Source organism: Staurois parvus, unplaced genomic scaffold, assembly GCF_062004578.1.
Source record: "Staurois parvus isolate SC_StPar_1 unplaced genomic scaffold, SC_StPar_1.0 ptg000498l, whole genome shotgun sequence".
NCBI lineage: Eukaryota > Metazoa > Chordata > Amphibia > Anura > Ranidae > Staurois > Staurois parvus.
The window spans coordinates 1,369,401-1,383,946 of NW_028318294.1; the positions used below are offsets into that span (position 1 = coordinate 1,369,401).

At 42.2% G+C, this 14,546-nt stretch overlaps 1 protein-coding gene across 1 annotated transcript in view; it reads right to left on the reverse strand.

The window, feature by feature from the left end:
• Positions 1-14,546, reverse strand: part of CETP (cholesteryl ester transfer protein) — an 87,611-nt gene that overhangs the window by 67,967 nt on the left and 5,098 nt on the right. Inside the window, exons 3-4 of the mRNA XM_089689794.1 lie at positions 3,109-3,240; positions 240-310 (exon numbers count right to left, since the gene is read on the reverse strand). Of these exons, the coding sequence (XP_089545920.1) occupies positions 240-310; positions 3,109-3,240 (203 nt within the window). The remainder of the gene's footprint in view (positions 1-239; positions 311-3,108; positions 3,241-14,546) is intronic.

The window sequence follows — 14,546 nt, forward strand, 5'->3', positions numbered from 1 at the left end:
TTTTTTTAAAACTATTTTCTGACCTCCGGAACGGATTAATTGGTTTTCAATGCATTCCTATGGGAAACCATGTTTCAGTTTACAAATTTTTCGCAATACGAAACGTCCCTGAGAATGCATCAAATTCATAAACCGAGGTACGCCTGTATTTAACATTTGGGACACCCAGGGTTCTCTATAACATGATGGTTCGCAAACTATTAACATAAATACACGTATTCATACACATATCCACTCACTTAGTTTGTTGTTCACTTGCAGGTCGACTGAGGAATCGATTTCAAACTCAATAGACTGGTGAACACTGACACTAAAATAGTAAAGACATATTTATTTTAGTTAGATCACTTCTCTCAATTATAAACCTGAAACGTCAAGAGTGAAAGTTTTATCTTACATAAAATGCAGATCACATTACAGGAACAACTTCATCACAGATAACACATTCAAAGTCATTGCAAAATCATGTCCCACATGGAAGAAAAATATATTTTAAAAATATTCTTCCCAAATATATTGACCTATATTTGAAATACTACAATTTTGGACATATTCAATATATTTCAAAATATATTTCAATAAATATATATAAAAAATATATTAAATACATTTTAAAATATACTGTATGTCTTTAAAATTACATCTAATCTACATTTGTGGAATGCATTTACAAGTATATGTAAAAATATATGTTAAAATGACTTTTTATGTTAAAAAAAAATCTGAAGAGTATATTTTACAAAAATATATTTTTAAAAATATTTTTCATATATTTTGTAATATATAAAAAATTTATTTCAACATATATTGAAATATATTGAATACGGCCAAAATTGTAGTATTTAAAATATATTATTAGTGTTATTATTATACAGGATTTATATAGCGCCAACAGTTTGCGCAGCGCTTTACAAAATGAAGGTAGACATTACAGTTACAATACAATTTGGTACAAGAGGAAACAGAGGGCCTGGCTCATTAGAGCTTACAATCTAGGTTATATGTCTATATATTTGGGAAGAATATTTTAAAAATATATTTCAAATATATTTTTCTTCCATGTAGGGTTACTAGGCCAAAAATGTTTTTATTACTGCCTGTGTCCTTGCTAGGTAGATTCACCCACTTTATTTATGCTGGTGACCATTGTCCCTGAGACAAAAAGTGATGGAAAATCCAAAATTTTACATTAGTCCCTGGAGCAAGAGGTAAGGGTAAGGCTAGATTTTACATTAGGCTGCCTAGGCCATGATCTAGCGGAGACTTTGCTGCCCATTTGTCTTCCTTGTTTTTTTAAAGATACTCAGTGGCATCTCACAATCCTGTATTCTTCTATCTTCACTGTGGGCATCTGATGCCCAGCCACACTTTCTTCCGGGATATGGTGAAGCTGGCTAGCCAGCATGCACCTCCCAATCTCGCGCCTGCACAGTTTGAAGAAAGCATGGCGCACTCATTGCAGAGCAGAGGATGCCCGATGACTTCTGGGATTGATGACACATATATCCCAGGAACTAATCAGCGAGAGGATGTGATGTACCTTGTTGCGGCGAGGTACATCGGAAGTGCAGTGCTTCAGGCAGCCTAACCCTAGGTTCACACCTAAGCATTTTCAGCAGCGTGATGGCACATATATCCCAGGAACTAATAGGCGAGAGGATGTGATGTACCTTGTCACGGTGAGGTACATCGGACGTGCAGTGCTTCAGGCAGCCTAACCCTAGGTTCACACCTAAGCATTTTCTGCAGCGTGATGGCACATATATCCCAGGAACTAATAGGCGAGAGGATGTGATGTACCTTGTTGAGGCGAAGTATATCGGAAATGCAGTGCTTCAGGCAGCCTAGCCCTAGGTTCACACCTAAGCATTTTCTGTAGCGTGATGACACATATATCCCAGGAACTAATATGCGAGAGGATGTGATGTACCTTGTCACGGTGAGGTACATCGGAAGTGCAGTGCTTCAGGCAGCCTAGCCCTAGGTTCACACCTAAGCATTTTCTGTAGCGTGATGACACATATATCCCAGGAACTAATCAGCGAGAGGATGTGATGTGCCTTGTTGCGGCGCGGTACATCGGAACTGCAGTGCTTCAGGCAGCCTAACCCTAGGTTCGCATCTAAGCGTTTTCTGCAGCATTTTGCAGAAATTCAGTACAGTCCATTTAACATGATTTCATATGGGACACATATGTTCACACCTGCACGTTTTCACCCGGTGTGTTTTTTGGAAGGGTCGGGGACTTTTTTGAATGCAAAACATTGCATTTTTGGTTCTATAGACTTCAATGGGAACGCTGCAGAAAAGCGTGTATTGCCTTTTTGCTGTGTTTTTGATGCATTTTACATTTAAAATCTGCCTACAAAAAGCAAAAAATGTTAAAAAATAAAAAATAAAAAAAAAACGCAAAAAGGTATCAAAAACGCAATGCAGAAACGCCTCAAACGCAACCTGCTTACATGTGAACCTAGACTTAAGCTATGAAAACTTTGGGAGAAAAAAAATGTGCCAAAAATTGATAGGGCAGCGGGAAACAATACATGGGGAAAAATTTTAAAAATCGGGTGCAACCCCACTGAACTACACTGAACCAAGTGCAAAATCACAGCAGCCTATGGGTTCTAACCTGTCTTGCTCAGTGGTGTATTTAGGTTTTTTGCTGCCCTAGGCAACACAAAAATCAGAGCCTGACACCGACCAACACCAGAACCCCCCACCCGAGAGAGCCTTCCACTAAACACCCCCCCAACAGAGAGAGACACTCACCTTCACAGCTCCGGACATCCCCGGGAACGAAAGTTGGGCTCTGCATACACCATCAAGCAGCCTGCAACCTCTTTCAGATCCCACCTGGTCCCCATGCTGCATATGTCCCTTCTTCCCAGTTGGGTGCTGCCCCCCTGAAAAATGCCACCCTAGGCAAATGCCTTGTGTGTCTTGCGGTAGATATGCCCCTGGTCTTGCTACAAGAGCCTCAGTGGTGTCCAATAATCATGCATAGTTCACATTTCAACCAAGTATCATAAACTGATTACTATATCATACAATATGACATTAAAATGTTTAATTAACAGAGATATTTGAATACACAATATAAACACTTACAACCAGGTCTCATATCCATAAGACAAAACTCCTTTAAAGGACGCGCTGACATTTTTGATCATGATTTCCACTGCGTCATCGCTCCTCAGCTCCACTTCACTGTTCTCAATAGACAGATCGTTGACCTGAAGGCTGGATCAAATGGAGACCAGTCAGTATTAGACACATAGGGGGAGATTTACTAAAACTGGTGCAATCAGAATCTGGTGCAGCTGTGCATGGCAGCCAATCAGCGTCTAACTTCAGCTTGGTCATTTAAGCGTTGGCAATAAAACCTAAAAGCTGATTGATTACTCCTCAGAGCTGCACCAGATTTTGCACCATGCAGTTTTAGTACATAACCCCCACACATGAGTGTCACAATCAGTCAGAGCCATACCTAAGGCTGGCCATACATTATACATTCTTCACGTACAATTTTCATTGGATTTACCCAAAAAATTATAATAGGAGGTCAAACTTAAACACTTTCAATTTGTATGTAATCAGGCAGACCCTTGCACTACACACAGCGGGTATAGAAAAGAATCACCCCCATTTTCTGATTGGCTATTTCTTCTGTCAATCTGAAGGTCACACAAGGACATCTTTCAAAAGACAGCCTACTCCATTTTTTTTAAGTGTCAGCTTAGGCTGTTCATACATTATACAATTTTCTTGTTCAATTTCCCTTCAACTACAGTAGTTGAACCATGTACTTGTAATGAAAAGTATCCTGTTCTCTTTGCATTGTTTCCTTTGTGTGAAATCCTTGGTGATCCTGCTAGTCTTCCTGTTTTCCTATTAAAAACTGACCACCCTAGGCAGGAGACCATAGCGTGGTCAGTTATCTAGCTGTGCTGAAAACTCAGCCTGCTCTCCTCCAATGAAGAGACATTTGTTGACACTCCACCTGCACAGCCATTCACTGGGAAGATCAGTATACTGCTGTTTCTCCTCCTCCAGCTCTCTGAGCTCCTTATACAGAGGGTATGTGATCACTTTTAAAAAAACGTGGTATTTATCATGTTTATCATGTTTTTTTTATATCCATACACTGATGTGTTGCCTTTCATTTCTATTTTAAACTGAATAGGTTGTTTTATAAGGTGAGGGTCTACTTATACTTTAAATGGTAAATCACTCATATTTGTTGTTTTTAGCAGTGTATCATTTGAAAATAATATCATAGCTTACCCACAGCGGTGATTTTTTGCCGCTGTGGGGCTTGATACAGTCGCTGGACATGTCATAGGCACTCGTCAAGAGTGCTGGCTCTGCCCCCCCTTTCTGTCCCCCTCCTCCACTCAAAGCAGCTTTAGTATAGCTTCCATCAATGAAATGAGCTCTATGAATAGAGGAAGGGGGCTTTCACTCTTCTGCCCACCCTCCAGTCACAAAGTGCTTTTCATTGATGGAAAGGAGGCATAGTTGGCACCAGGGGCGGACTGACCATTTGGCACTGCCCGAGGGCCCAGGGTCAGTAGGGGCCCCATGAAATGCCCCTGGTACATTTTTCATAGGCTTTTTTGAGTTTTGGCAAGGACACAGGGGCCCCATGATCCCCTATTGCCCGGGGGCCCCATGAGTTGTCAGTCCGCCCCTGGTTGGCACTCTCAATGAATGCTTTTGAGAGGTCCAGCGGCTGCGTTAACCCCTGCAGCAGCGGTGTGTATGTGGTGGGGGGGGTTGTAGAGGGAGGGGATGTCAGATTTTAACTAGAACAGCCAGCACCATCACAAAGGACACATCTCATTGAGGCTGGGATCACATATATGCAGTGCGGTCCGCACTAGAATCGGATCACATCGGTATTCACCATCAAGCTATCCGATTCTGCACATCGTACCGCATTTTGTGGACCGATTTCAGGGTGTTGTTAACTTAACATGCACACCGGCAGCGGTTTGCATGAACGGGGTGCGATTCTGATGTGGTGCGGAATTCGCGCAGAAAACGCTGTGAATTCCGCACCTCATCAGTGTGAACCCGGACTAAATGTAAGTACCAATCCTTCTGCTGGGTATTTTTTAATTGTTAACTAAACATAGACTTTAATTATAGTAGCAGTCTTCTTTAACAAATTCAGTTTCTAGTATTATGTCTCTTAAAGCGACTCTGTCACTTAACAAAAAGAAAAGCATTTTAAAGTGTTACTAAACCCAGGACTCGACATTCACTATATCTGGTCTCCCCTGACCCTGCATTCACTATATCTGGTCTCCCCGGACCCTGCATTCACTATATCTGGTCTCCCCGGACCCTACATTCACTATATCTGGTCTCCCCGGACCCTGCATTCACTATATCTGGACTCCCCGGACCCTGCATTCACTATATCTGGTCTCCCCGGACCCTGCATTCACTATATCTGGTCTCCCCAGACCCTGCAATCACTATATCTGGTCTCCCCAGACCCTGCATTCATTATATCTGGTCTCCCCGGACCCTGCATTCACTATATATGGTCCCTCACAATACTCAGAACATGGAAATGTAATTATTTTAGCAAATATAAACTGCTAAATACCTTTTCTCATCAGCAGTTAGAGCAGTCTTGTGACTTCTATCGGTGTCCAGCAGAGCACTGGTTAAAGCTTGTAGGAGGAGTTTTCATTCTCCCCTGATTGTCCCATGAAGCTGCATAACCCCTGACCTCTGTCTGGACAGTGCTGATTGGCCCTGTGCTGATCACATGCAATCTCCCAAGGAAAAAAAAAACTCTCTAGCAGTATACACCAAACTGAGCATGTGCAGAGTGTCTCCACACAATATGTCTTATCGTAGACACTGGAAGAAGGGGAGGATCAGGGAAGTCAGGATCAAACAGCATTTAAACACAATGCAGAGGATTAACCCCTTAGGTTCCACAGTGAGTATAACAAGCATGCTTTACTGCATATATAGACTGATTTCACTGTTGAGGGTTTAGTAACACTTTAATAGGTATAAAATGCGCCCAGAGGTGCCTGCACAGGCCTGAACAGACTAAGCACTTCCTTCTAGTCATAATCTTATTAGAGAAGAATTTTATACAACGATTTCCTTGTTTTAATCTGACCAAAGTGCTATAAATCGAACTAAATTTGCCCCACACACTGTGATGGGTGTCATTAGAATTACTTGTCATCAGGTTTGATTTTGTCCACTAGATGTCAGTGCATATCACCTAACAAACAAATTCAGGTACTTGCGTTGCTTGCATTTAGCTGCAATCAGGGGCGGACTGACCATTTGGAAACTCTGGCACTGCCTGAGGGCCCGGGGTCAGTAGAGGGCCCCATGAGATGCCCCTGGTACCTTTTTCATAGGCTTTTTGAGCTTGGGCAAGGACACAGGGGCCCCATGATCCCCTATTGCCTGGGGGCCCCATGAGTTGTCAGTCCGCCCCTGGCTGCAAAAATGTCTTTTATATCTCCAGGAGTTCAGAAAAAGACAATTTAAAAAAGTGTTTGAAAAAGAACATGATTCTTCTCCTAGGTCTCGTTACAGTTGCAGCAGTCATTGCCACCCCTCTAAAGAGCAACCCATGGTAGATCATTTTTTAGAGGCATTCGACAAGGCAGGCTGAAGGTGATAGGTCACCTCCTCACCACCTGTTTGGAAGCTCGTCACACCATGTCACAATGTCGTGCATTGCACACGATGGCAGAATGGTTTTGGGGTAAGCCCCATTTACTTTAATGAGTCACGTTTGGCATTATTAAGTGGTATGAATTATGCCGCACTGCAACCATGGACGTGTGTACCAACATGACTGCTGGCCATGTTAACTTGCAGCTAGGCTGCCAGGGGCAGTAAAACCACATCTCAACTCCCTGTTTTTACCTCCCCACTCACCCTCCCTGGTAAATAGGGCTTTACAATGCGCTGTGTACAGGGTGCACAGCCTAAGTATTTAGTACTTCAGTTTTTCATTCAGACATGTGATGTACCACGTCACCCTAATTCCTTTGCCAGCAGTCTGGGGAGCCTTATTATGTAGGACAGGAATTCCCAAACACACACTGCAGGAGTTTTTCTTTCTCTTACGTACAATGAGACTAATGTAAAACAAATTTCAGCAATAAGACATTTCTAAAAGACAACAGTCAGGTTCAAATTTAGAGGTGGATTGATTTAGGGTAGCACAGTGGCTAAATAGTTAGCACTTCTGCCTGGCAGTACTAGGGTTGTGGGTTCAAATCCCAACCACAGCACCAGCTGCCTGGAATCTCCCCTCCAAAACATATTAATTGGATCCTGTCTAAATTGGCCCTAGTACGTGAATGTGAGTTACGGACCTTAGATTGTATGCCCCTTGAGGGTTAGGGACTGAAGTGAATGTACAATATACAGTGGGGATCGAAAGTTTGGGCACCCCAGCTAAACATTTGTATTAATGTGCATAAAGAAGCCAAGGAAAGATGGAAAAATCTCCAAAAGGCATCAAATTACAGATTGGACATTCTTATAATATGTCAACAAAAGTTAGATTTTATTTCCATCATTTACACTTTCAAAATAACAGAAAACAAAAAAATGGCGTCTGCAAAAGTTTGGGCACCCTGCAGAGTTAATATCTTGTACTGCCCCCTTTGACAAGTATCACAGCTTGTAAACGCTTTTTGTAGCCAGCCAAGAGTCTTTCAATTCTTGTTTGAGGTATCTTTGCCCATTCTTCCTTACAAAAGTCTTCCAGTTCTTTGACATTTCTGGGCTGTCTGTCACGCACTGCTCTTTTAAGGTCTATCCATAGATTTTCAATTATGTTGAGGTCAGGAGATTGTGAAGGCCATGGCAAAACCTTCAGGTGGTGTTTAGGATCATTATCCATTTGTAGAAGCCATCCTCTCTTTAACTTCAGCTTTTTCACAGATGGCATCAAGTTACCATCCAAAATTTGCTGAGATTTTATTGAATCCATTTTTCCTTCTACTCGTGAGATGTTCCCTGTGCCACTGGCTGCAACACAACCCCAAAGCATGATTGATCCAACCCCATACTTAACAGTTGGACAGAGGTTCTTTTCATTAAATTCTGTGCCCCTTCTTCTCCAAACGTACCTTTGCTCATTCCGGCCAAAAAGTTCAATTTTAACCTCATCGGTCCACAGAACTTGTTTCCAAAATGCATCAGGCTTGTCTATATGTTCATTTGCAAAGTTCAAACGATGATTTTTGTGGTGAGGACGTAGAAGAGGTTTTCTTCTGATGACTCTTCCATGAAGACCATATTTGTACAAGTATCTCTTTATAGTGGAATAGTGTACCACAACTCCAGTGTCTGCCAGATCTTTCTGGAGGGATCGTGCAGTCAAACGTGGGTTTTGAATTGTTTTTCTCACAATCCTGCGAGCTGTTCTGTCTGATATTTTTCTTGGTCTTCCAGATCTTGCTTTAACTTCCACTGTTCCTGATGACTGCCATTTCTTAATTACATTCCGAACAGAGGATATTGACATCTGAAAACGCTTTGCTATCTTCTTATAGCCTTCTCCAGCTTTGTGAGCGTCAACTATTTTCAGTTTCAGTTTTCTAGACAACTGCTTAGAAGAACCCATGGTGCTGATTGTTGGGGCAAGGTCAGATGAGTCTGGGCATTTAAAACCTTTGAGATTGACATAACCTGGTCTTCCCAGATGATGATTGAGAACAATCCATGACACTGGCAGGTCTCAGCTTGGCAAAGGGGGCAGTGCATGCTATAAATTCTGCAGGGTGCCCAAACTTTTGCAGACGCCATTTTTTTGTTTTCTGTTATTTTGAAAGTGTAAATGATGGAAAAAAAATTTTACTTTTGACATATAAGAATGTCTAATCTGTAATTTGATGCCTTTTGGAGATTTTTCCATCTTTCCTTGGCTTCTTTATGCACATTAATACAAATTTTTAGCTGGGTTGCCCAAACTTTTGATCCCCACTGTATATGTAAAGCACTACATAAAATGATGGTGCTGTATAAGTACCTGCAATAATAATTCCAGATACAGTAAACAGAGAGAGAAAGATACCCTGCAGAGGCTTCAGAAAGTCCATTTGCAGTGACCCTGTGAGGTGTCCTCTGGATTAAGGTAAACAGAGAACTTTCATTGTTTTCTCATTGGAGATTAAAGGGCTCAGTTCACACTGCTGTGACTCCATTGTTGTGCGAAGTCCAATGCAACTTGAGGAGTCTATGGCACTCAAGTCACATCAAAGTAGTGCAGGAACCTCTTTAAAAGTTGCTGAGCTTTCATTCTCATTGATTGGAGCAACTACAATTGAAATAAATTGTTTTTCAGTTGTCATGCGACTTTATGTGTCGCAAATTGCATACAAAAGGGCAGCAGTGTGAACTAGGGCTTAAAGGAATTGTAAACTGAATTCTTTTTTCTAAAATAACAAACATTGTATACTTGCAGTACCTGCTCTGTGCAATGGTTTTGCACAGAGCAGCCCCCATCCTCTTCTTCTGGGGTCCCTCCGTGACAGTCTTGGCACCTCCTCTTCTCCAAGTGCTCCCATAGCAAATGAGCTGTTTTTGAATTGTGACAGCGGGTGGGGGGAGAAGACCTCCTGCCCACTGTCACACTGTGGGGGGATCGGGGAGAAAAGTGGCAGGAGCTGGAGCACGTTACATGGTCTACCCTAAATACAGCTAGAATATGTAACATTGCAAAGGGTTAACTTATCCTTTATATATCAAGTAGACATGACAGAGGTTCTTTCCCCTCCAGGGGCGGGCTGACAACTCATGGGGCCCCCGGGCAATAGGGGATCATGGGGCCCCTATGTCCTTGACAAACTCAAAAAAGCATATGAAAAAGGTACCAGGGGCATCTCTTGGGGCCCCCTACTGACCTCGGGCCCTCGGGCAGTGCCCGAGTTTCCAAATGGTCAGTCCGCCCCTGATCCCCTCCCAACTGGTGGACGGAGCGCACCATATATAACCACTTGCCCTCCTGAGGATGTACCCCCCTTCCTGACCAGGCCGTTTTTTGCGTTACAGCTCTGCGTTACTTTAACTGACAATTGTGCAGTCATGCAACCCTGCACCCAAATGAAATTTATGTCCTTTTTTCCCCATGAATTGAGCTTTCTTTTGGTGGTATTTGATCCCCTGTGCGTTTTTTAGTTTTTTGAGCTATAAAAAAAAAGGACTGACAATTTTGAGAAAAAAAAACCTATATTTTAGATTTTTTTGCTATTAAACAAGTCCAGTAAAAAAATTTAAAAAATCAAATTTTGTCATAAATTTGCGCTAAAATGTATTCTGCTACATGTCTTTGCTATGGCGGTATATATACTTTGATTTTTTTTAATTTTTACTAGTAATGGTGGTGATCAGCGACTTATAGTGGGACTGCGGTGGACATTCTGACACTGGGGGGAACTGACTTGGTGTCACTGACATCTCCAGTGACACCAATACAATGATCAGTGCTAAAAAAAAAAAAGCACTGACACTGGGCAGGAAGGGTTTGAGGGGCGATCAAAGGGTTAACTGTATGCAGGGAGTGTTTTACTAGGGGGTGGTGTGTTGGTGCTTCACTGTAATCACATTGCTCTGGATGGCTGTGTTGTGCACAGCCATCTAGAGCAGTGTGCCCGAGCTGACAGGGAGGAGAACTGTCAGTAAACAAAACAGTTCTCCTCCCCATCGGAGATCTTCAGAAATCACCGGCGCATAATTACCGGCTGGGACCCAGTGAATGACAGCCGCAGCTGTGAATGGTGGTGCGGGTAGGGCGCACATATGGGTCTCGCACTCCTCCTACACCTGACAATTTTTTATATATGTCAGAGATTCAATTGGTGAGATATTTTGCTTCCGTTCTTGGGTTTTCCCACCTGCTGTGTCCTTTATGAAGTGGTCCCACTCCGTGCATTTTTATTATTTACAGATTATAAAGAATACATTGGAAGGTGCTAGAGCATGGAACACCCCAAACTTCCTGGTAGACTGTAACAGATTCAGCCATGAATGCTGATAAAGTATCCAAGAAAAATGAGAAGCCAGAAGCTTACTCAGCCATCAGACTTCATCTATAATTAAAATATATAAATATATTATTTTAAAATATATAAAGTACACCCCATGGAAATTGGAGACTTGTTCAACAGAAAAACATCAGATCTTTTACACAGTGCCTACAGATAAAGTCTATATAGTTGAATTATAACACACAGAAAATGTTCCTTTTTAAATAATTTATTCAAGAAAAATATCAATAGATGTAATGGTGTACTGTGGAAAAGGCAAGTATACCGTTCACCTCAAAAGCTGTATAGCCCCTTGTAGCAGAAATTATTTATTGTGGGTGTTTTGCATGTTCACTCACCAGTCTCTGATGTTGAGTAAAATTTTTGACTGCTCCTCCATGAAAGAATTCCTTCAGATGCAAGATTTTTCTGTACTTGTTTACATTTCTACCACCATGCTTCACAGTTGGTATGAGGTTTGCAGCAAATGTATACTGTCACTGTGGCCAAACAATTCTGTATTGTAATGTTGCTCTACTTAACCAGAAACAACTTTTTCTTGTTACACCTTCCTTGCAGTTTAAATTGATGCAAACTCTTTCTGATTATACAGTCAGGTCCATAAATATTGGAACATCGACACAATTCTAACATTTTTGGCTCTATATACCACCACAATGGATTTGAAATGAAACGAACAAGATGTGCTTTAACTGCAGACTGTCAGCTTTAATTTGAGGGTATTTACATCCAAATCAGGTGAACGGTGTAGGAATTACAACAGTTTGCATATGTGCCTCCCACTTTTTAAGGGACCAAAAGTAATGGGACAATTGGCTTCTCAGCTGTTCCATGGCCAGGTGTGTGTTATTCCCTCATTATCCCAATTACAATGAGCAGATAAAAGGTCCAGAGTTCATTTCAAGTGTGCTATTTGCATTTGGAATCTGTTGCTGTCAACTCTCAAGATGAGATCCAAAGAGCTGTCACTATCAGTGAAGCAAGCCATCATTAGGCTGAAAAAACAAAACAAACTCATCAGAGAGATAGCAAAAACATTAGGCATGGCAAAAACAACTGTTTGGAACATTCTTAAAAAGAAGGAACGCACCGGAGAGCTCAGCAACACCAAAAGACCCGGAAGACCACGGAAAACAACTGTGGTGGATGACCGAAGAATTCTTTCCCTGGTGAAGAAAACAGCCTTCACAACAGTTGGCCAGATCAAGAACACTCTCCAGGAGGTAGGTGTATGTGTGTCAAAGTCAACAATCAAGAGAAGACTTCACCAGAGTGAATACAGAGGGTACACCACAAGATGTAAACCATTGGTGAGCCTGAAAAACAGGAAGGCCAGATTAGAGTTTGCCAAATGACATCTAAAAAAGCCTTCACAGTTCTGGAACAACATCCTATGGACAGATGAGACCGAGATCAACTTGTACCAGAGTGATGGGAAGAGAAGAGTATGGAGAAGGAAAGGAACTGCTCATGATCCTAAGCATACCACCTCATCAGTGAAGCATGGTGGTGGTAGTGTCATGGCGTGGGCATGTATGGCTGCCAATGGAACTGGTTCTCTTGTATTTATTGATGATGTGACTGCTGACAAAAGCAGCAGGATGAATTCTGAAGTGTTTCGGGCAATATTATCTGCTCATATTCAGCCAAATGCTTCACAACTCATTGGACGCCGCTTCACAGTGCAGATGGACAATGACCCAAAGCATACTGCAAAAGCAACCAAAGAGTTTTTTAAGGGAAAGAAGTGGAATGTTATGCAATGGCCAAGTCAATCACCTGACCTGAATCTGATTGAGCATGCATTTCACTTGCTGAAGACAAAACTGAAGGGAAAATGCCCCAAGAACAAGCAGGAACTGAAGACCGTTGCAGGAGAGGCCTGGCAGAGCATCACCAGGGATGAAACCCAGCGTCTGGTGATGTCTATGCGTTCCAGACTTCAGGCTGTAATTGACTGCAAAGGATTTGCAACCAAGAATTAAAAAGTGAAAGTTTGATTTATGATTGTTATTCTGTCCCATTACTTTTGGTCCATTAACAAGTGGGAGGCACATATGCAAACTGTTGTAATTCCTACACCGTTCACCTGATTTGGATGTAAATACCCTCAAATTAAAGCTGACAGTCTGCAGGTAAAGCACATCTTGTTTGTTTCATTTCAAATCCATTGTGGTGGTGTATAGAGCCAAAAATGTTAGAATTGTGTCGATGTCCCAATATTTATGGACCTGACTGTATATGCAAGTACTGACTGTTGCAAGATTACCCACAATCTTGAGGTTTTTGAAGACTAATAACATATATCAGATGTGGAAATCTGTATTCATCATTACATCCCTTATTTATATTTGTAAACTAATGTCCAGGGAAACCCCGGGTCACACTGGGGCAGGGGCGGACTGACCATTCGAGCACTCGGGCACTGCCTGAGGGCCCGGGTCAGTAGGGGGCCCCATGAGATGCCCCTGGTACCTTACATAGGCTTTTTTGGGTTTGGTTTTAGTGTGGGCGAGGGCACAGGGGCCCCAAGATCCCCTATTGCCTGGGGGCCCCATGAGTTGTCAGTCTGCCCCTGCACTGGGGGGGGGGGGTTATTTACTAAAGCTGGAGAGTGCAAAATCAGGCTCACTTCTGCATAGAAACCAATCAGCTTCTAACCTCAGCTTGTTCAAGTTTTGGCATTTAAACCTAAAAACTTATTGGTTTCTAAGCAGAAGTGAGCCTGATTTTGCACTCTCCAGCTTTAGTAAATAAACACCTGTATGTGATACTTTCAAGGTGGATATTCTCTCAAAGAAACAGTACAAACCCCACATAGATCCATTTTGTAAGTTATGTATTTGTGTCCGGTAATAATGATCTTACTCAGGGGGTCTCCAAACTTTTCAAAGGGCCATTTTACTGTCCTTCTGACTTTAGAGGGGCTGGATTGTGGCCAGTGGGGGTAGAAAATATCTTAGGCCCAGCATCAGTGAGAATATAACATGGCCTCAGTGTTGATGGTCAGTAGGAGGAGTAATACCTAATTATTGATATTAGTAGGAGAAATAGTACCCCATCACTGGTACAAGTGGAAGAGCAATAGTGCCCCATTGTTGGTGTCAATGGGAGGAATTGTGCTTCAGATCTTTGGAAGGAATAGTGTTCCAAGGGCTGGATAAGGGCTATCAAAGGGCCACATCCAGCTCTTGGGCCACAGTTTGGGACCGCTGATCGTACTGTATCTTTAGTGAAATTATCTTTTTAATATTTTCATGGGTAGGTTGGAGGGCCTTGTCAGGTACACTGTTCCTAAAAGCATCCCTTGTCCCCATTCACCCCTATGAAGCTGGGTGGAAAGTGTTATTGTCTGCCAAATGCAACATGCTCTTTTGGTCCGTGGCAATGTCTACGGGGCTGTCTGGCGGCCATCGCCTGGTTTTGACAGGCAGCTGAACTGAATTACAAACTCATCTCAACCTCCTCTTTTTTACCGCCTTAAAGTGGTCATGT